At 47.1% G+C, this 22,407-nt stretch overlaps 1 protein-coding gene and 1 long non-coding RNA gene across 8 annotated transcripts in view; one reads left to right on the forward strand and one right to left on the reverse strand.

Annotated features, from left to right (window-relative positions):
- The window catches only part of LOC105744333 (uncharacterized), a 62,631-nt gene that overhangs the window by 1,411 nt on the left and 38,813 nt on the right, over positions 1–22,407 (forward strand). For 2 of the 6 annotated variants that reach the window (XR_011646797.1, XR_011646794.1), the window contains exons 2-4: positions 783–863; positions 1,049–1,283; positions 2,703–2,804. This is a non-coding gene — a long non-coding RNA (uncharacterized lncRNA). Of the gene's footprint in view, positions 1–782; positions 864–1,048; positions 1,284–2,028; positions 2,243–2,702; positions 2,805–3,598; positions 3,782–22,407 lie in introns of all 6 variants that reach the window. The other 4 variants (XR_011646799.1, XR_011646795.1, XR_011646798.1 and 1 more) reach the window with 4 other exon arrangements.
- Positions 79–13,380, reverse strand: ALOX12 (arachidonate 12-lipoxygenase, 12S type). Of its 2 annotated transcripts, XM_004475246.5 has the most exons (14): positions 13,046–13,379; positions 12,310–12,508; positions 11,110–11,191; positions 10,901–11,023; positions 10,681–10,784; positions 10,416–10,576; positions 9,416–9,559; positions 8,345–8,554; positions 4,571–4,657; positions 3,674–3,843; positions 3,066–3,187; positions 1,089–1,189; positions 796–966; positions 79–679 (listed from the first exon to the last, which is right to left on the reverse strand). In XM_004475246.5, exons 1-14 carry the CDS (start codon positions 13,178–13,180, stop codon positions 500–502), a joined length of 1,989 nt encoding a protein of 662 aa, XP_004475303.2. In that variant the 5' UTR covers positions 13,181–13,379; the 3' UTR covers positions 79–499. The 2 variants fall into 2 exon arrangements, with proteins under 2 accessions (XP_004475303.2, XP_058139636.1); XM_058283653.2 differs by lacking the exon at positions 796–966 and having other exon boundaries at positions 13,046–13,380.

The raw sequence follows: 22,407 nt of genomic DNA on the forward strand, positions 1-22,407 counted from the left end.
CCTCGAGCTAAGCATGGTTTTTGCCTTTTTAAGTGGTTGAAAGACCAAAGGAATATTTTGTGACATGTGATGTTCATATTTCAGTGTCCATAAATTAAGTTTTATTAGAACACATTTACACTCATTGGTTTACATTTTGTCTGTAGCTGCTTTCATGCTACAATGGCAGAGTTGAGTAGTTGTGACAGAGAACACGTGGCTCACAAAGCCTAGAATATTTATTATACGGCTCTTTACAGGAAAAAAAAAATGCTGCCCCCCTGAACTAGGGGGATACTGATGTAGGGGACTCCGTTGGGGGAAGAAAGTCTTAGCAGCTACAGTTTAAGCATGAAGGAAGCAGAAGTAGCTCAAGTGGTTGAGCACCTGCTTCCCATGTATGAGGTCCTGGGTTTGATCCCTGGTATCTCCGAAAAACAAACGAAAAAAAGAAAGCAGGAAACCCAAGATGAAAATATCAGTCTTAGAGGTGGTCTGCAGTCTTCTGGTGGGTCAAGGCTCAGATAGTGATACTGTTTTCTATGCGGCTAGGCTTCAGGTATTCATAGGGCAGGTCAAGTAGTTCATTCCGGGCAGTAATCTCCCTTTCCAAGTTTTCCAGATCTGCTTGGAATTGGTTTAGCACAGCCTTGGCCTTAGGGCTTGAGAAATATTTTTCTTTGTGATGCCCCAAAGGTACCTGAGACAGAAAAAAGATCAGTCAGCTTCTAGTCCCAAGACAGAAGAACCTAGGGTCCAGCCTTCTGAACTTTCCTTTACCACTGTTATTTCCTCTTCCTCAGAGGCCTCTCTCACCATGTCTGGCTGCAGCCGGCCTAGATGCCATGTGATGGTCATTTGAAGACAGGCCTGCCGGACATCAGGTAGCGACCCCATCACTGTGGCCATTGTCACATCTTCCTTGGTGGTGGGTGGGGGCATCCGCATCGTGCATGGGGCATTAGGGACCCAGGCATACCAGTCCAGCTGGGGGAAGAAACTGCAACCCTAGGAACTCTGCTACTTCAAGTCTTAACCCCATCTCTCCCTCGGGCATCCCAACGTCCAGATACTTGCCCTCAGGATCCTGGGCTTTCAGCTGACCATACCTGGCCTTGGTTTATGGCTGCATGCTGGGCAGTACATGTGAAGATACACATGGTAAGGAAATGGCAGAGTTGAGCCTGGGACTGGAAGGAGACGGGGAAACCTGGACAGGAAAGGAGCAAGATTTAGAGGCCACAGCACACACGGGAGGAAGGAAATAAAGGCTGATGTCTTGGGATGTCCATATTCTAGAATTGGTAAGTGTTTGTACATTAGTTAATTTATTCAAATATCTTTGCATCAGACATGGGTTTCAATCCTGGCTTGTTACTTAACCTCTCTGAACCTTTATTTTGTGACCTGTATAATGTGGATGATACCTACTTCATAAAGAAGATAATGTATTGAAATCACTTGGCACGTAGTAAGTGTTCAATAAATGATTATTGTTCTTATGGGAGGGTTGGGGGCTGAAAAGACCTGAGTGATTAAATATCCCCTGCCTCAAAAGTGGTTATGAATTTAGGGATGCTTCCTCCTATTCCCAGACAGGTCATTATAAGTGTCTGAGTTAAAAGGCAGGGAATAAGACGAGTCATGGATTCCTAGTGTCATAGCTAGGAGGCATTTCCCAGAAAGGTTATCCCAGACCACTCATTTTACAGTGAAAATGAGGTGCAGAGACCCAATAATTCTATTAGTTAAGTGGACTGGATATAATTATTTCCATTTTATAGATAAGGAAACCAAAGGCAAAAGAGATTAAAACTGCTTTTTGGATTGCATGGTTGGGAAAAGGCAGAGGCTTCTCTTGAACTTGGATTCTTAACTGCAAGTCCCATGCTGTTTTCAACTTTAATATACTTCCTCCAAAAAGAGTGTTGGGAAAGTAAGTAAAGATGCACTAGGTGAACAGAGGGAGAGTGAGGAGGAAGGAATGAGAGGCAATTAGTGGAGATTAAAGTTAACATGTGAATGTTTCTTCTTAATTTCTAAATGTAGATACTTTCTGGGAAGATGATGGCCAGGGATGGAGGAAGAAAGTCTTTAAGGGCATGTGGCGTCTGAGGAACAGCACTGAGAAACACTAGAAAGAGTGTGATCCAAAAAGTGTGGGGGCGGACTGCCTCAGTTTCCCCAGGGAGAGGCTCTCTCCAGTCAAGGGCAGTGATGTATCGATCCCTGTATCCCAAGGCCTGGCAGCGACGGCTCCCTGGTAAATGTCTAGTTGTCCCACAGAGCCAGAGGCTGATTCAAAGTGTTGGTCTGACATGTAAAGGGGCAGGGGCTGAAGGACAATTCGAAGGAGTCCAGGCTAGCCCATGTGTCCTAGAGAGAGGAGTGTGAACCTGGAAAGAGTATTCTCTGGAGCTCAAGAGAGGCTATTTCTTCCTCCAGTATCAAAATAGGGGTGAGGGAGTAAAGAGAGACTAGTGAGGGGGCAGTTTGGCCAAAGAAACATGAACCCCGGGGTCAAGGCACTGAGTTCAAGTTTCAACCAAAGCATGTATAGTATTGAATTTGCATCTAGAAATGACCGTGCACTGTGTAAGTGTGTAGTATTCTTGGACCTCATCTGTGTGCAGGACAGTAGCAGACAGGAGAAGAAGGGAAAACCAGGGTGGATCATCATGGGCTTTGGTGGGAAAAATCTCCCCGTTTATTTCTTTATGTAGGAAGGCAGGGAACCGTGAGGAGAGAACGTGAGACCCAACAGGGGCTGGGCAGAGACCTTCACTGGCTGTGCTTCTGGGCTCATTAGACCCCACATTCTGGAGGTGAGGGGCATTTGTGACTTGGGGTGGGAATGGGAGTAAGTGTCAGTAGCTGGGGTCTCTGAGAACAATCCTGGGAATCTAGAATTGTCCGGAGCCTGGGGCTGTTTGTTTTTTAGCAAGTGGGAATGGGCCTCTGAATGCTTTGGTGTGTGGAGAGAGGGAGAGTGATGATTTGGGGCCCTCTCCACAGAGGGGCAGGGCTGAGAATGGGCACTTGGGTAGAGTTTCCGAGGAGCTCCTGTCCCTGGGGAGGGACCTTACCTCGGCCCTGGGCCTGACACAGGCCCACCTCAGTGATGTCCCGGCACCAGGCCTGCAGCTCAGGGTCCCTTCTCACGATGTCATCCCTTTGGTAGAAGAGGTGGATGATCCCCTCCACATACCTGCCAGGGAGTGAAGGGTGAGTTGAGCTCTTGGAGAGTAGAATGCTCCAGCCTCTGACCTCTACTCCTCTGTGGCCTCTGCCCAGGGACTCCCACTGTATGTGGGGCCAATCCTACAAGAGGCCAGGGGACATTCTTCAGCTCTTTCCACACCTAGTATAGGGAAGGAGCTGTGGGTCACTAGCTCTAGGAATACCCACCCATGGTTGCTAGTCATTCTTCCTAACAAAAATCCTGATCCCTGATGAGCCCATTCTCCCTGTTCCAGCTTTCCCCACCTAGGCTCTCTCCCCCACCCAGTCTCTTCCTTTTCAGACCTTACCCACCATTTCCTCACTCTTGCTCATCTCTCTCCAGCCTTTAGCCCCCTGCTCCTCTTGTCTAGACCTGCTTATTTTTGCTTTTCTTTAGCTCCATGCTGACCTCAAGACAGAGTCCACCATTTCTCCTACCCCCCTCCATTTCCCAGCCGTCACTTTCACCCACCGGGCCGTGATCTCCCAGAGCCGGACAGCGTCATGGGCATAGAGGGCATTTGGGATTCCCAGCAGGCCCCGGGCAGCCAGATCATCAGGAGGACAGAGAGAGCAGTAGGTGAGCTGTGCTGCTGCCCGGCGGATCAATTCCACATGGCCCCCTCCGCCTGTGCTCACTACCTGGGGTGAGGGAGATGAGGTCTTGAGGACAGGAAGCAGGGCTGGAAAATCACAGCATACTCTAAGGCCGGGGTTCTTAGCCAGGGGGTTCCAGGACCCTAAGGGGTCCATGGAAAGATTTCAGGGGGTCCGTGAGCTTGAATTGAAAATTCAGAATAACATTATTCTTGTAGGGATGTGTTGGTATAGGTATGATATATTTATTAAATAATACACAGTAGAGTGTGGACTTAGTATGATTTTTATTCTGAATGTAGTAGGTAACTGCCTGCAAAAAGGTTGGGTAAGGATGGCAGAGATGGTTTTATGATGCTGTGAGAAAGCTCGAATTTCTAAATGTTTGCCAAAAATGACCATTTTCAGATATTGAACCATGTTAGGTTATCAGGTATTGAAATTATGGGAAAGTTGTAAAACGTAATTTTAAATAATCCTAAAATTTAATTTAAAGACATTCCAATGTTGAGTGTCATAAAACTGTCTGCCACTATATTCTGAGAAAGGGTATGTGGTTTTCACCTGACAGGCAGAGGGGTCCATGGGACAAAAAAGGTTAAGAACCCCTACTCTAAGGAGTTCAGAGGTGGGGTTTTCAGATGTAGAGTCCTGGGAATAAAAGGGGCAAGCTCATGGGTATACACCCATAGTTGGTCTGGGATCGTGAAGGTGGCAGGGGGTCACAGAGAGCTGGATGATTAGGCAGCCCCATGCCCCATTCCCTCCTTACCTTATCAAATATGCCTCCATCTGAGATGAGTTGGGTCCGGGCACGGGTGTTGATTTCCATGGTGTAGCGGATGTGGGGGATCAGGAGCTGGGGTAGAAGAGATGGGAGGGGGTGGTTAATGGCAGCCATGCCTTGGGAAGCTACTCCTCGTAGGGAGTGGGGTCAGCGTGGTGGCTCCTCTCCCTCCCATGCTTCCCCCGTGGCACTGTCTTGGCAGGCTGGTCTCCTGCTTCTCTGACCACTTACTTTATTTTTTTAAAGATTTATTTTTATTTATTTCTCTCCCCTTCCTCCCACTGCCCTGTCGCTCTCTGTGTCCATTCGCTGTGTGTTCTTCTGTGTCTGCTTGTATTCTTGCCAGCGGTACCAGGAATCTGTGTCTCCGTTGTGCCATCTTGCTACATCAGCTCTCCATGTGTGCGGCGTCACTCCTGGGCAGGCTATGCTTTTTTCACACAGGGCGGCTCTCCTTGTGGGGTGCACTCCTTGTGCATGGGGCTCCCCTACATGGGGGACACCCCTGCGTGGCATGGCATTCTTTGTGCGCATCAGCACTGCACATGGGCCAGCTCCACATGGGTCAAGGAGGCCCTGGGTTTGAACCGTGGACCTCCCATGTGGTAGGTGGACGCTCTATTATTTGAGCCAGATCCACTTCCCTGACCACTTACTTTCATGCTCTCCAGTTCCCTGTGAATTGGGCTCTGGAGCCAGACTGACCTTGAGTCCACACTTTGCCTCTCATGGTCTTGGCCAAGGTAGTGAACTCTCTAAGGGGTGATGTCCTCACCTGTCAGCAGGAGGTGAGGCAGGGTCTCTTCTCTCAGGCGCTGTGGTGGTGCCCCAGCAGAGGAGGTATGCAGAGGCTTTAGCACAGTGCCCGGCACACACCAGTCCTCTAAGAGTCGCTGTTATTCTTACTTCCGTTATCTCCACTTTGAGCATGGGTGTCCTTTAAGGATTGGCCCCTTAACTTTGATTTTATTATTCCTCTTTCATTCTCTTCCTTGTGGCTTAAAGTAGCCTCTCTGCTCATTTTCAAGGCTCTTCTTCCAACCTCGTTGTTTTACTCTTGGGTTTTTTATACTGCAGTGTGTTTGTTTGTGGGGGAGTTCATAGGCTACCTTCCATCAGAATTAGAGGAGCCATATCGAGCTGCCTGCTTCAGCAGCAGAGATGCTGTCGTCAAATCTGCTCCCGTCCCAGTTTGACACTGTTAGGCCCTCACTTGCCCTTAGCTATTAAAGAAAGGGCACCTGATCTTCCCTGCATTTCCTTGGTCTTAGACTACTTTGTCTTCATTTTCACCTGGGTGATACACAGGATTCATGCAATTGTGGTTGCAAGAACTGATTTGTAATGCTGGGCATGGGGAAGGAGCCAAGTGATACCCCTGGTGCCAACAGATCAAAGCAGCTCACATTGGTCTGAAACTTTTTGCAGAGTTCATGGAAAGATTCTGAGTGTCCACATGAAGAGTAAAGATACCTGAGGCCAAACAAATCATCATCATCATCATCATAGCTAGAACTAATGTTTTTTGTAGCACTTAGTCTGTGTCTCACCATCTGTTTTATCATTTAATCTTTTAACCATCCCAGCAGAGACCCTATTATCCCCATTTAGAGATGAGAACACTGAAGCACACATCTGATCAGTACCGAGACCAGGACTTACACTCTGGTAGCCTGAATCCAGAACCTGCACAAATAACTTTTATCGTATTTGCAGGCTTAGTTGTTTGGTGGCAACTCAGCTGTGTGCCAGGGGACGAGACTGTTATGGTGAGGGGAGATGGATAGGGAGAGGGCAGAACTAGCAAGGCGAATATTACGTATGAATCATGACTTAACCGATTTAAGGTGGGCAGAAGACGGTGTTGCAGGAGTCATGAGGTCTATAAAATCTAAGATTCTATTAATCAGACTGGGGACCAGGTGGTCTTTGTTACCCCAGAACCCAAAACGACCACAGATATTAATGGCCAGGCGCAGGCTGGGTATAGGGACACATAGTTCCTCTGTTCTGCCTGCCAAGTAATCACTTGCAAATTTTCTAATTCTCAAATTCCAAGTGTCTAAAACTAAATGCCTTTTCTTTGCCCCCAACTGGCTTCTTCTGACTTCACTTGTCTCTGACGATCTATCTTATTCCTAAGTTTGTATCATTTTTGTCCCATTCTCTGCTACGTTTCCTGATCTCAGATATCAACAAAATTTTGAAAGTGATTTTTTAAACTATTGCAAGCTTTATTTTGATATCTTCTGTCTAGCAATCAATAACGGACTATTTTATAAAATTGTATCTATGTCTGTACAACACACTCACCTTGTAGGTTCCTACATGTTTCAAAAGCTTATTCCTCTGATCTCTCTCTCCAATCTTGTACCTACATATGCTGCAGCTACTCGTTCCCCTTTACCAAGTCTTTGATTTTTTTCCCTTCCAGTCCCATCACCAGCATCCTTTTGCACATCTTCATCCACCTTTCTCATGGCAAGTATAAGGAGACTGCCAGGTTGCGCTCCTTGCCTTTAAAATTTTTCTTAATTATTTTTTTATCTCCTTGCTTTTTTTTTTTTTTTTTTTAAAGATTTATTTATTTATTTAATTCCCCCCCCTCCCCTGGTTGTCTGTTCTTGGTGTCTATTTGCTGCGTCTTGTTTCTTTGTCCGCTTCTGTTGTCGTCAGCGGCACGGGAAGTGTGGGCGGCGCCATTCCTGGGCAGGCTGCACTTTCTTTTCACGCCGGGCGGCTTTCCTCACGGGCGCACTCCTTGCGCGTGGGGCTCCCCCACGCGGGGGACACCCTTGCGTGGCACGGCACTCCTTGCGCGCATCAGCACTGCGCATGGCCAGCTCCACACGGGTCAAGGAGGCCGGGGTTTGAACCGCGGACCTCCCATATGGTAGACAGACGCCCTAACCACTGGGCCAAAGTCCGTTTCCCTCCTTGCTTTTTTATCTGTTTTTATATGTATTTCTTAGTTGTGCTGGATACTCTTCAGCAATACTATCATGTTTATAGGTTGTCTCTCTTGATTCTTTTTTAACTCCCCCTTTGTGGCTTTTTGCGTGCTGTGTGCTCTCTGTGTCCATTCACTGTACATTCCTGTGTGTCAGTATTTATTATTTATTTCCCCCTCCCCCCTTGCGGCTTGCTTGCTGTCAGCTCTCTATGTCCATTCACTGTGGGCTCTTCTCTGTTCTCACTTGTCTGCCTTCTTTTGTTGCATCACCTTACTGAGTCAGCTTCTCTGCAGCGTCTGGGGGCCTGCCGGCGCTCTGTGGTGTGCGGGTGAGCCTGCCTTTACAAGGAGGCCCCAGGACGCAAACCAAGGGCCTCCCATATGGTAGACAGGAGCTCATCTGAGTGAGCCAGCAGCTTCCCTGTCTCTCTTGATTTTAAATTCTATTTCCAGATAGTGATCTCTGCTTGGCTCTTATGGCCACCAATTGTCTTCCTAGATAAATAGTAATCCCTGAGGCAGGAATAGGCTTTTGTTTGCTAACCCTATTCGGGCTATACTCTCAACCCTTTGCTAGGTTGTTAAGTCTCTGAGCATTTCAGAGGGCTGTCAGAAAGAAACGCTAAGTGACTGGCTTAATAAAAATATAAGGCTCAAAATATTGAGACAGTTTCCCTTCTCTTCTCCCCTTCTCCATTCACAAATTGCTATAAAGAGTTTTTGCTGCCACCATATCATTTGGTATAGGGCTTTTTCCTTTCCCTGGGGGCTGAGAGAGAATGGGTGGTAGAGAGTAGAGCCTGTACCTTGAAGACAGGGTGCAATTCTGGCAGGCACCTCATGGTGGCGACAGCGATGACCTCCGCTACCAGATGTGTGTTCAGCAAATGATACTGGAGCTCGTGCAGTTGGAAATCTGAATTCCGCACCCAGGACTTTGCCAGGAGCCAGGCAAGTGGGGGATCTGAGGGCAGGAAGAGTGGTGGCGTGGGGGAGCTGGAGCTGGGAGGCTGGAGCTGGGAGAAAGAAAGCATTTCTTGAACTTACTATATGTAGGACACGATGCTCAGCATTCTGTGGGGAACAGAGATAACTAAGAAGTTATCTGCCTTCCAGAAGGTTATAACCTAGTAGGAGAAATGAAGACCTTCTTCCCTGCCTGTAACTAGCTTTGGTGCTGAGTGCCGCGTTGGTTAAGTTGAATGGAGGAGAGGAGAGACTGGAAGGAGGCAGTCCAGTAAGTACCTCACAGTGGTTTGGAAATGTAACAGGGGTCTGAGTCAAGATGGGGGAATGGAAAGGAGAAGCTGAAAGTATGAGATGATTGATGGTACTTGTCAACTGGCTGGTTGGTGAGAACAGTGGGAGAAAATGATACTCGAGAGAATGGGGGAGCAGTTGTAGCTCAGTGGTTGAGCAAGGTCTTGGGTTCAATCCCTGGTGCCTTCTTAAAAAAAAAAATGAGAGAACAAATGGGTGTTGACAGTCAGAGGTGTCTGAGATTTAACAGTGATTCTCAAAGTGTGATCCCAAACTAGCTACACCAGCATCACCTTGGAACTTGTTAGCAATGCAAATAATCAGTCTGGGGGTGGGGCCCAGGAACCTGAGTTTTAACAAGCCCTTCAGGTGATTCTGATGCACACTGAAGTTTGAGAACCACCAGGCAACAGGATAAGAAGTTCCAAAGACCATTATGACTCTTGAACAAGTAATTCCAGTAGAGTGAGTCAGGGGAGACCAGCCTGCAAGAAAACAAAGAATGACATGAAGGCAGGCTCCCTAAGTGAGTCTGGGATTTGGGTGTCAAGAACCAGGGATCTGAGGCCTTGGAGCAGAGGTTGATGTGAACAGAGAAAAGTATTAGAGCGCCTTACCTGGATGACCATGGGTAGCAGCTTTCCATTGGGTTCCATCTTCAGCATGACGAGGGGGGCAGCCAGGTACTGCTGCTCTCCTCGGATCACGTTGGCTACAATTCCATCCAGCAGGATAAAGTCAGCCTCAAACAGGGAACCGTTCTAGGGAAAGGAGGACTAGAGTTCAAAGATGGCCAGGACAAAGGGCAAGGCATGTAAAAACATTCAGTCTAGCTTCTTGCTGTCGTCCTATTTCAGTTTCAGAGTCCCAGCAGTAGAATCAGCACCTGGTCCAATTCATCTCATTTGAAAGGGAAGAAACAAACCTAGTGAGGCTGGACCTCTTGTCCAAGCGTGTGTGGCAGGAGAATAGGGCTTAGCTAATCCTCTGCACCGTAAGTATGGTAAGCTTTCCCCTATTCAAGGTGGCCGGGCTCCTTTCCTCATCAGCTTCCCATCCTAATTACCTGCCACCTGTGTTTGGCTCCCACTGGCCCAGCACTAACCTCCTCCACTCCTCCACTCCTCCACTCCTTGCCCTAACCTCCCCTCATCTGCCAAGAATCCCACAGGGTTCCCATGTCTGCAACTGCTACCAGATTCACTCATACAGGCATATGTACTCACACCCATCCTGCCTGGGGCTGTCCTCTTCCTGTCCAGTTTCTCTTTTTCCAGGAAACCTCCCAATTCACCCCACCTGATGGTATAGTTCCCTACCTTTTTTCTTGCCAAGGACACTGGTGTCCAGAGCACTGTTATCCTGCTAGGGAATGCCATCTCTCATCTCACATCTCTGGCCCCATCTGTGGCCCGAGGATCCATTCTGTTTCCCCCTTCAAGCTGGCAGTTCCCTACCTACTTTATCACCTCTAGACTTTGCCAGCACAGGAACTGCACCAAGGGGTAGGGGGTCACCACAGCCTCCCTTCCCCTGTACTCATCTTTGGTGTCTCCTCTTCACCAGCTCTCCATGCTGCACTGCCAAGGAGAGGAAATAGAAAGTGGGAGGAGGTACCTGGAGTTCTTTTTCCAACTGGGCCTGAAGCTCCTCTGTCCCCGAGGGCAGCACTAGCCGAGAGGGCAGGTGTGTGGAGCGTCTCAACAGCATGGGGTTGGCACCATTGAAGAACTGGTAGCCAAAAAGCTCATCCTCCTGCCAGCACTTGTGAACCCTCTCTGGTGGGAATAAGAGGATGTTCACCATGTGATATCCTGGGTATCCCAGGTGATATCCCTCTCCTCTGGACTCTACCCAAGGGACCCCGGCATATGTCACTGACCAGCCAGGGCACTCCTGTGGCCCGAGGAGATCTGACTGAAATCCTCCAAGTTGTTCCAGGCGCTCAGGAAGGTAGAAATACGTTTGACGGCGATCTCCAGAGCCCTAGAACAGGTATCAAGGAATGAACCCATCAGCTGAGCCCTCAGCCCTTCACCAAACACCACCATTCTTGGATCTCCCAGCCGTCTCTCCACTCTGACCCCCAGCTTTTCCCTCACCCTATCTTCAGTGTCCATTCAAAGTCCAGCCTCTTCTCCTCGTGGAATCTCATATTTGGAGGTAGATCATCTTTAGATCCTGCAGCTATTGTCAGGGGTAACCCTTCCTTCCAGGTGGCCCAGCTAGGAGGTGGGGACAAGTGGTCAGTAATGGGAGAAGGGGCAGGGACAGGGTGGGGCAGTTGGGAGGCCTTTAGGCAAGTGGTCACCAGTAGATCTGTTGTCTTTCTTCCAGTTCTTTCTGTCGATGCTTCTGAAACACGTCCAAGGCATTGTCTCCTGGCAGGCGAGCTGAGGAGACATTCAGACAACTCATTTCCTGCTTGTCCTCATCTCCCTTTTCAGAGTCATATTCTGTGATTCCAGACATGAGCTTTTATCTTTGACTTTGCCTCACTGGACTGATCCCCAGACACATTTATCCCATCTTTGTCCATGTTTAACTACTGATTTCACCAATCTCATCCCTCATCTCTTGCTTTGAGATAAAAATTCCCTATTTGCCTCCCTTTACTGACCCTATTTCATCAATATCTATGATTGGATAAATTACCTTAATTACAGTGATAAAAATCTTATGCACCCACTTGTACACACCTATCTTCTATTACACATTGCTTTGAGTAGTTTCACATATCCTGGATCTCACCTGTCCACACCTTCGCCTGAACTCAGAAGGGCTTATGTTGGCTTCCTTTCCTTGGCTTCACCTTTCTTGGATTTAGCATCATTGTCTATCTTTAGTGACTTGTTCCTGCTCTCATCTGTACCTATACTCACCTGTATCTCAAAGTCATCATTTCATGTTTCCTTCCTAAACTGCCCTTGTATCAGTTTGCTCTGTATTCATCTCTCTCCTACTTGCTTCCCACTGTAACAAATTCCATATCTGCCATCCTCCTTCATCCCCACCTCTTCTGCTCCCCTATCCCTCCCAGTCGCCTTCCAGGCTTTCCCAATCTTACTAGCTCTCCACAGTCATACAGTTTCCCTCAGCTTTCTCCTGCTCATGGTCCACCCATCATCTAGTTCATATGTTACCTTCACCTGTCACGGCCCTGACTAGTTCTGAGTCACGTAGAGATCACCTCTCTACTTGCCTGTCTTCTGCTCTTCTCTTTCCCAAGTGTTATAAGTTTGCTGCAACTCCCAGACCTCTGTCTTCACTTTCTTGGAAGACAGTATCTTCAGATCACTTATTTCCTGTTGCCAGCCTCACTGGGAGCCTATTTTGTTCTTTGTTTTACTTCGGAAATCTATAACTTTTTTTCCTTTCCTTTCTGGATCCTGGCTTCCCTACACTTAACATAGCTTGCTCCCACTTTTCCTAGCCCCCTCCACTTTTCCTCGTCCCCCCTCCAGCAGTTCCCACGGCCTTGCTCCCCACCTGCCCTGCGCTGCCCTCTCACCGGTGCCTTCGGGCAGGCTCAGGATGCCTGAGCCCTGAACCCAGCCGTAGCAAGGGAAGGCCACCTCCTCGTAGTCTCCTGGGCCCTGCACCGTGATGCGGTCACAGAACCATGCGTCATCCACCAGGGAGTGTTGTTTGCGCAACTTGACGAATTGCAGTGGCCCCAAGTCCTCGGAAATGTCCTGATCAAACTCTTCCTGTAGAGACCAGAACCGACAAAACTTAGTGGCTGGGACCCGGGAGATGCCCTGTTGCTGGGGGTAGGAGGGAGGAAGCCCCTTTGTGTAGCCTCAGTTTACCAAGGCCTCCAAAGACCACACCTCATTCCCTCCCAGGACAACCTGGACATGGGTCTGGGGTGCCCCTTGTTAAGACGAGAGGCCACCATGGGTAGCCCGCAGTTCGCGTCTTAAATAGACGAAGCATCATCCTCTCTGCTCAGTACCATTAACTGAGCTGCCAGTACGCTCGCGCTCTGGGAGGAGTTTCACATTTGCCCACCCAATGTATATTTACACCGGTTCCTTTAAAGGAGCTGGAGGCTGCGAGGGTCAGGTTCGTGGGGAGGGAGAAGGGAGTGGAGCCTCGGGGCTCCTGACCCTCTCCCCGCCCCAGGGGGGCGTCCCAACTCCCTGGAAGGCCCAGCACGGTCGCCGCCTCGTCCCCAGCCCCTCCCCCCGGACCTCCCGCCGCGCGCCCGGCCGGGTCTGGGGTCCCCGCTCCCGCGCGCTGACCTGGCCCCGCACCGGCCGCAGCTCCAGCTTCAGCTCGGCCTCCCCGCGCGCGCCGACCAGCCACAGCTGCACACGGTTGTAGGACCCGGAGAAGAGCCAGGCCCCGGTGGCCACGCGGATGCGGTAGCGGCCCATGGCGGCCCGCGGCGCCCGAGGCGAGCGGGAGCCCGGTCCAGCGGGCTTCTCCGTGCGCCCAGCGCGCGGCGGCTCTCGAGGCTCTTCAGGGCCATTTCCGGGCCCTGAAAGATGGGTCCTTGTCCCCGCCCTTCTCACAACTTAAGGCGCTCCCAAGTCTCCGCCCTAGACTAGCCTCAACCTGCGAGCATTGAAGCAGGGATTTGGGAAAGGCCAGCGCAGCTGCGGCAGGATCTGGGGGCCCTGGCCAGGGTGAGGCGACAGGGTGGGGGGCCTGGGCCTCTCTGGACCTGCGGTGGAGGCTTCCGGGTGGGAGGACGCAAGAATGAGGCCTCTTCCCCGAGTTTCCAGAACGATATGAGAGTGAGGGGAAGAAAGAGTTCAGTTGGGTCTTCAAAGAAAAAGTGTCAGCTTTTCTGGCTGCCACTTGGCAGCCTGCGGGGCTGCCTTCGGCGGTCTGCCTGGGAAGTCTTGCTGGCTACAGGGAATGCCCTGCTGCTAGACTGGGACCCGTACCAGCCCTCTGACCTCAGCCCCCCAATAAATGACCAGGAATGCCTCTGGCTACAAAGAACTTGGAAAATTAACAGCTGGAAGATTTGCTTCCCCAACCCTGCTTCAAACATCTTGACATTAGGACCCCACGTACGGCCATTTACCAGGGGCCAGACATCTTGAGAGAAGCCCAAAGCAGGGCAGTGAGGCTTCATTTTCTCCAGCCTCCACAATGGATGGGAGAATATTAGGGACCCAGGACCACCAGTCTGGGTGTTAAGGTGCAATATGGAGTCACTTAGAGACCCAGTGTATGATGGGCATTTCCCTCTGAACTTGTCCTTTCCAGGTGACTACAACCCCTTCCCCTCAGTATATTCCAGGTTCATTTTCGCTCTGACCTCAGTGCACTGAACTCTGGTGCCTGCTTCCCCAAACCGAAATTCACTTTTCTCCTAAAAAATTCTGTGTGAACATCTTTTATTAGGCATGAGGTTCCACTTCTCTTCCCTCTTGTCTTTATCCACCCCTCTCCCCTCAAGAAGCTATTTTCTGATCTCCCATTTTTAACTGAATTTTGTCTAGGTTCTTGACTATGCTGCAGAAATGAATTTCAAGAGCACGTTGGGTGAGTTAGGCCAGTAATTTATTCAGGTAGGGAGGGACAAGAAATGGGAGAAAATAACAGATCATGGGTCCCAGGTAGAGAGGAAGGGGCTGAAAGGTGATCAAGCAGGTTGATTTACAGACTACAATTCCCCATTATTGATTATAAATGCCCAGGTTTTACTTGCGTGGCCACATGGCAGAAGAAAAACGGTGAGAACAGTGCACAGAGGGCAGGAATGGGGGTCCACAGGCTAGAGAGAGCACGGTCAGGCCTCACGCCTACTTTTTGAACTGTTAATTATTCCACCCCTTTGCTAATGGCATAGGAGTTTTAGCTGTTTGCTGTTTTGATTGACTACCCCACTTATCAATTCCCCATGAGGCCCCAATGATAAAGTCCTTGGGAAATATCCAGGGCTTCTCCTGGCTTCCAAAAGAAGTCTGTTCTGAATGGCAGAATCTTGAGGAGGGTCTTCCAGCAGTCATTTTGGGCGTTGTTGATGTCCACATAGATTCACTGCCAGGTTCCAGATCTGTCTATTGATTCCCTATCTTACTAACCTGCTTCACCATGGATCTCAGTGTAGGAAACCCAGGGAATAGCAATGGAGAGGTGCTGGATAGGGATGTTGTAACATCAGAACATTCAGGGCTCAGCCTTTGCCAGCCAGCCAGCCAGGAATGAGATGAAGCTCCCTGCACTGGTCCCTATCTAGATCTTCTTGGTTCAGGTCAGTATAAGCATTTGGCTCACAGAAGACTATCTGATAGCCTGGACTGGGCCAGGGCAAGATAAATCTGCCATCTCAAGCCAGACCCTTGAAACTGACTTGGAGCAGTGGTGCTGGGGGGATGTGTAAAGGGGCGCTGGTCCTGCCTTCCAGTCTCCAAACCTCAGAAGCCCCTGATCCTTACTCAGTGTCCTCTTATCTTCTTAGTCCACTCCTGCCTACATCCTCTGTACTCAGGACTGGGTGTCTGCTGCTTGCTGTTCCCCAGGTTCTCTCTGTCTTTGAGGTCACCCTGTCCTGTAATGTCCAAACAAAATGGCTCAAATTCCCATCCCAAGTAAGCGCAGGTTCTGGCTTTGTTTACACACACCCTTCACAGGTCACCATTGTCTATAAAAGGGAGTTTGTTTCATACCTATTTCCATACTTAGTCTGTCCTTCAACCTGCTTCTCTGCTGTGCTGGAGCTCCTTTCTGTTCTCTGTGCACAGCCTGCCCGGTCTCATGACAGGGAGGGAGTGAGTAACCAGAACAGTAATCCAAGCTGCCACACATGCTAAACGAGTTACACGTGTAAAACACTTAAGAACACTTCCTAGTACCTAGTCCTTGTCTGTATTCACTGCTACTGTTCTATTATTTATCCCTGGAAACGATTTCCAATTGAATATTAGCATCACGTGTCCAGCCACAGACTCATCTTTCCACAGGCCCCATCTCCCTTCAGGGCTCCAACCACTCAAAACCCTTCCTCTCACTTCTGTTATTATACTGTTTTCTCTATTTAAGAACACACACTACCTTTTCATTCTTCTATGAGCCACAGGTGGGACCAAGGGCTTGATTTTGCCTGGACCCTAGGTGGTAGTGAAGCCCACGTTTCCCACTTTCTACACTCTCTCCTCTTCTTCCAGAGTCTCATGCCCTGCTCTGGGTGCCAGAAGCTGACTCCTAAATTCCCACGAGCTCACCCTGAAGAAAATTTAACTTGTTGACCAAAGTTGCTCTCATTAGTATGCCCCAGGAGGTATGGTTGGCTCTATTTGCAGAAAGTCCAGCACTTCTCTGAGTGCTGCCACCAGCTTCCATCATTGTCCCAAGGTACAGCTGGGGTAACTCTGTCCTGTGCAATTTCGTGGGTAATTTCCTAGTGCTGCAGGAGTCCTTCATAGGACACGGCAGTGACACACACTCAGGCTTTCCAAACTCTTCTAGTTCACACAGGCTCAGATAGGGTCCCCAAAACATGACTGTGGTGCCAGGATGGTACCCAGTTCCCTCACTTAAGTTTCCCTTTGGGGACCTTGGTGTTTGTTCCTGCTGGTGGACCTCTGTTGGGACCTTCTCAACTTTTCAGAAGGACTTAATATTGAACAGTGTCAAAAAGAATCATGGTCTCAATCTCTTCTTTTCCAGTTAGCACCTTGGACTCTTTAGGCAAATTTACCTCCTCCTCCTCATCTACCAATTCTCCATACCAAGACAGTATGGGATAGGGAGTGGGATATAGGGGAGCCTTTGTGGACCACAAAAGGGTGCCAGAGAGGGGAGATTCAAGATTCAGAGAAGAGCCAAAGAAAGCTTGCTTCCTAGGTAGCTTTCTGTATCCATTCAGAGAAAAAAAAGCTGGCATTCTTTTCCCTTGGCTGTCTGTCCCCCTCTTTCCAACCCTGGCAGGTGTCCTCAAGTCAAGCCCAAAGAGTCTGGTCAACTTCCTATGTATTCAGTCATCTCCAAATATGAATACACTTACAGAGGTGGTTGGTTTTGGTTGTTTAAAAAATCTGGGCCCATGTGTATTTTTCTGCAGCTTTTCTCACTTAAGAGCTATAGTTCATGGAAATCCTAAAGCTCAATAGTTATAGATCAGATTCATTCTTTTAAACAGCTGTGTGGTATTCCATTGCATGACTGGTTCACAGTATATTCAACCATTCGTGTGTTGATGAGCATGTAGTTTCCAGTTTTTCGACACGATGGATGCTACAAAAATAAGCCAAAACCTAAATACAACTAGCAAATAAAACAACCAAACACCAGGGAAGTGGCTGCGGCTCAGTCAGTTGGGCTCCCATCTACCAGGGCCTCCCTGTGAAGGCAGGCTCGCCCGCACACTGCGGAGTACCACCTGGCCTGCAAGTGCCACGGAGAGCCGACTCAGCAAGGTGACACAACAAAAAAAGGGAGACAAGCAAAAAACAGGAAAGCACACAGCGAATGGACACAGAGAGCAGATAGCAAACAAGCTGCAAGGGGGGAGGGGAAATAAAAAATAAATACACAGAAGAACACACAGCGAATGAATACAGAGAGCAGACAGCAGGCAAAAAGCCACAAGGTGCGATAAAAAATTTTTTTAAACCACCCAAATGGAGTTTTATTTACTTATCAGGCAGAGGAATATACCAGAGAAGACACTGACTGAGTAGATCGTGGAGGGTGATAAACCAGGGATTTTTAACTTTTAGAAAGGAAGTGTTTGTACTGTTTATGCTAATTGAGTTGAAAACTTGTACCCTGGAGAGGCTGGAATGACTAGTTGATGGAAACAAGGCCCTTGTTCTTTAGCAAGTCTTCGGTTAGGTTCACTAAGGGTCTGGCATACCAGAGTTCATGGTCATGGTCATTTAAAAGCCACTGCTGGATTGACTTCAATGTGGACCACTGTCCATGTGGTGCAGCGGTGTTCCAGAATGTATTTGCCAGGTGCAGTGGATGTGCCGTGATGATGGAAGAGGTTGTTGATGTGGGAGGGGTGGGAGGTATATGGGGACCTCATATTTTTTTAATGAAATATTAAAAGAAAGTAAAGAAGAAGAAAATAACTTTTTAAAAAAAGCCACTGAGGGTTAGAAACAATGTGGTAAAACAGAGCATTCAGGGTTTTTTTTGTTTGTTCTGTTTTTCAGGAGGTACTGGGAATGGAACCCAGGACCTCATACATGGGAAGCAGGTGCTCAACCACTGAGCTACAGCTACTCCCAAACAACTAGCCTTTGATGATGCATTCTAAAAGGTCAACAACATCTTAGCTATTACAGTGGTTTGTGACCTTCCAATGGGCCATGGCACATAAAGAGATATAACTGCGGTACTAAAATTTCCTGGGATGCGGTTGGGGATTGGTTAGGAGAAAAATGTCTCAAAAGGCTCTGTAAGGAGGTGATCGTGGGAAAAAGGTTGAGAAACAGCCTTAGATGGAAGGGGAGACCAATCTTCCTTTGCAAAAAGAGGTAAAGAGGAAAGAATGAGAGTGGCAGCACGAAACTTGAAAATTGAGTGTGGGGAAACATTTCATCTGAATGATGTGTATTTTCTGTGAAGCAGTTGGCAAGGGGCTGGCTTCTGAGGGCAAAGCGGGTAGTGGGTCATATCAGAGATATAAGGGAGGAGAAAGTTTGACCTAGACTGAGGAAAATCAGTAAAAACTGATTGGGGAACTGTAATAGGAATGCTGAGCCAGGTGGAGACCCTGGCTGAGGTGGGTGGCCAGTGCTTACTGTTTGGTTGCTGTTACAGGGAAAATGAAAGATTGGATTCACCCAGCGCATCAAGGGATAGAACAGGGACTCTGAGCTCTGCCTGGCAGAGAATGACATGCATCCCTCCCCTGTCCTTATCTCCCCAGACATCAGTGATGGGGCAGATATGAACCCCAGGCACCATTCCTCGACGTTCATTTTACACTTAAGTCAACATGGTGTCAAAACTAGGCTCCTGATCCCCTTCCAACCAGATTGGCAACTCTAAGCTACTTTGATTTACTTGTTCTGGAGCTGTCTCTTCTCGACGTTTCCTCCAGCCCCTACTGCTGGTCTCTATATCGCAGGAAACGAACACCGAGCTCTTTGTTCCTCCCTGTGCTGAACTACATTTAAAAGCCATCAATAGTACAAAGCTCTTCCATTTGATAGGTTTTTAAAAAAAATTTTAAAAGCCAGGTTTACCAAGCTGTAATTTACATTACTAAAATATTAGGTATATAGAGTTTTATGAGATTTGTCAAATGTATATATTTGTGTAAACATCATCATGATCAAGATAGTGTTTCCATCATTTCAAAGTTCCCTTTTAATTTAAAATTTTTTAAATCAGAGAAATTGTGAGCTTACAAAACACTTATGCATAAAATACAGGATTCACATACACCACCCAACCACCAACACCTTGCATTGATGTGGAACATTTTTACTACTATTGCTGATAGCACTTTAAAAAAATATAATTGTACTTTTTTTTTAAAACAGTAATTACCTTTGTTACAATTGAAAGATTATTAAAATAGTTCTGTCATCATTATTTACATTAGGTTTATTTTTTCCCATATACCACCCTATTATTATCACCTTGTATTAGTATCGTACATTTGCTATAATTCATGAAACAACATTCTTGTACTATTAACTGTAGTCCACTGTCTACAATAGGGTTCACTGTGTTGTACAGTCCTAAGTATTATCTTTATAAATTGATTTATATTTACATTCTATGTAAATGGACTCATACAATATGTAGTACTTTGTGTCTGGTTTCTTTCACCAGCATAATTTTTTTAATCTGATGTTAGCATCTTGTAGTATTAACATACATTTGTTCAGCTTTAAAGAAAAATGGTCTTATATATGCAATTTTATACATATTCACGTATTTTGCACATGGTTTTACTATACCGTACAGTCCTGCATTATGCTTTTTGGCTTTCCTTTTAGTAATATGCTAAACCATACACATCAGTTTTCCCAATTGTTAACATTTTGCATTAGTATGGTACACTTGTTAGAACTGATGAACCAATATTATTTTTTTTAGGAGATACCAGGGATTGAACCTGGGACCTTGTACATGGGAAGCAGGTGCTCAGTCACTGAGCTACATCCAATACCCAGTGAGAGTTGCTTTTTCTTCATTTGCTTGTTGTTGTTTTTAGGAGGTATTGGGGATCGAACCCAGGACCTTGTATATGGGAAGCAGGCACTCAACCACTTGAGCTACATCAGCTTCCTATATTTATATTATTAACTAAAGTCCATAGTTTATATTAGGGTTCACTCTTTTGTGTTGTATGGGTCTGGTTTTTATTTTTGTTGTGGTAACATATATACAACATAATGTTTCCCTTTTTTGTTTTTAGATTTATTTTTATTTATTTCTCTCCCCTTCCCCGCCCACTCCCCCCAGTTGTCTGTTCTCTCTCTCCACTCACTGTGTGTTCTTCTGTGTCCACTTGTATTCTTGTCAGCAGCACCTGGAATCTGTGTCTCATTTTGTTGTGTCATCTTGCTGTATCAGCTCTCCATGTGTGCGGCACTATTCCTGCTCAGGCTGTATTTTTTTCAATGGATAGGGTGTCCACCTACCGCATGGGAGGTTTGCGGTTCAAATCCCGGGCCTCCTTGACCCGTGAGGAGCTGGCCCACGCGCAGTGCTGATGCACACAAGGAGTGCCCAGCCACGCAGGAGTGCCCTGCTACACAGGGGTGTCCCTCGCGTAGGGGAGCCCCACCCGCAAGGAGTGTGCCCTGTAAGGAAAGCTGCCCATCGCGAAAGAAAAAGTGCAGCCTGCCCTGGAATGGTGCCGCACACACGGAGAGCTGACACAACAAGATGATGCAACAAAAAGAAACACAGATTCCCGGTGCTGCTGCTAAGGATAGAAGTGGTCACAGAAGAACACACAGCAAATGGACACAGAGAGCAGACAATTTGGAGGGGGAAGGGGAGAGAAATAAATAAAAAATAAATCTTTAAAAAATAAAAAAACAAAAAGAGAAAGGAATTCAGAGAAAACAGGAACAGAAGATTTTTTAAAACAATAATTACCATGTCCAGAAATATCAGAGAAGATTTAGCATCCTTGAAACAAGAACAGAGTGCTTCTTTAATTCAATAAAGAGATAGAGAGGAAGTTGAGGAAATCTCTAAGAAAGCAGAGCAAAGGAGAATGGTGATTAAAAGAGAACCAGATGTTTAAGTCACTGTATTTTGGGTTTCTTTGTCATTAAAGATTAGCTTATATTTTCACTAATAAAAACTGTCAAAATTCTGAGAGAAATTTATTTCTCACCCAGGATTCTATTCCCAGGCAAACTAACAATACTTATGAGTTGAATAATGACATTTTCAGATATCCAAGATCCTAAAAAAATACACCTCCAAAGCACTCCTCAGAAAAGGACTGGAATAATTATTCATACCAGGCTCCATGAACACTGGTTGCACAATAAACAAATATGTATTTCTTCTCACCCATTATTCTAAATATTGACTGATAAATCACCATGTCTCACATGGACTCAGGATTTAAATCTCTGATAATCCTTGTCTTCTTCATATTTAAGAATAGGACGCTAACAAGCTTTTCAAAATAATGGACTTCATTGCAAGGCTATTGGGCAGGGATCTGGCCATAATATTGGCACCCTCAGTGGTCTGTTATCTGTACGTCTTTTTTTATTGGGATGGTTCGTCTCTCCAGAGGCAAACCTCCTAATTTCCCCTTGGCGGTTATATGTATGACCATCAGCATTATTAGAACTATTTTCCAGTATGTTGGCTTTCACTTAGAGTTGGAGATTGACTTATGTCCCGTGCAAAAGACGTGTTCAAGTCTTAATCCACAGGTGTGAACCCATTTGTAATCGAGACCTTTGAAGATGCTGTTATTAGTTAAGGTGTGGACTCACTTATGAATAGGATCGTCAAAGAGCCTATTTAGGTGAGGCCTTAGTCTGCATGACTGGAGTCCTTATAGGGCAGAGGAAAATTGGACACAAAAATCATAAACCCGAAGCCATTAGAAGCCTGAAGTCAGAGAAAGCCCAAGGAGGAGACCAGGGATACAGATCGTGATGAGGCAGAGACGCCCACACCAGAACACTGCAGGCCCTGGGAAAATCACGGCCTGGTAAGACCTTGATTTTGGACTTCTAGCCTCCGAAACTGTGAGACAATAAACTTCAGCTTCCAAAATATAGATGTCAACTCTGATCTACTCTTGTCTCATCTGCTGTTCTGTTTGTCCTACTCAGTTTGTACCTTTCTTTTAAATTCCTTAACTGGCATTTTGGTGAAGGGAGGAGAGAAAGTAAAGAAGGGAGCAGAAGTTCAGTCTTTCATGATTAAATTACAAGAATGTTCTTTCCTTAAATATTGCCTCTCAATTTTTTCTACTCTTTCTTTCCTGAACTTTTGGATGGATGTTGGAACTTCTGAATCTATTCTTTTTTTTTTTTTTTTTTTAAGATTTATTTATTTATTTAATTCCCCGCCCCCCCCCCCCCGTTGTCTGTTCTTGGTGTCTATTTGCTGCGTCTTGTTTCTTTGTCCGCTTCTGTTGTCGTCAGTGGCACGGGAAGTGTGGGCGGCGCCATTCCTGGGCAGGCTGCTCTTTCTT

The sequence above is a fragment of the Dasypus novemcinctus genome, chromosome 21 (genome assembly GCF_030445035.2).
Source record: "Dasypus novemcinctus isolate mDasNov1 chromosome 21, mDasNov1.1.hap2, whole genome shotgun sequence".
In the NCBI taxonomy this organism is placed as follows: domain Eukaryota; kingdom Metazoa; phylum Chordata; class Mammalia; order Cingulata; family Dasypodidae; genus Dasypus; species Dasypus novemcinctus.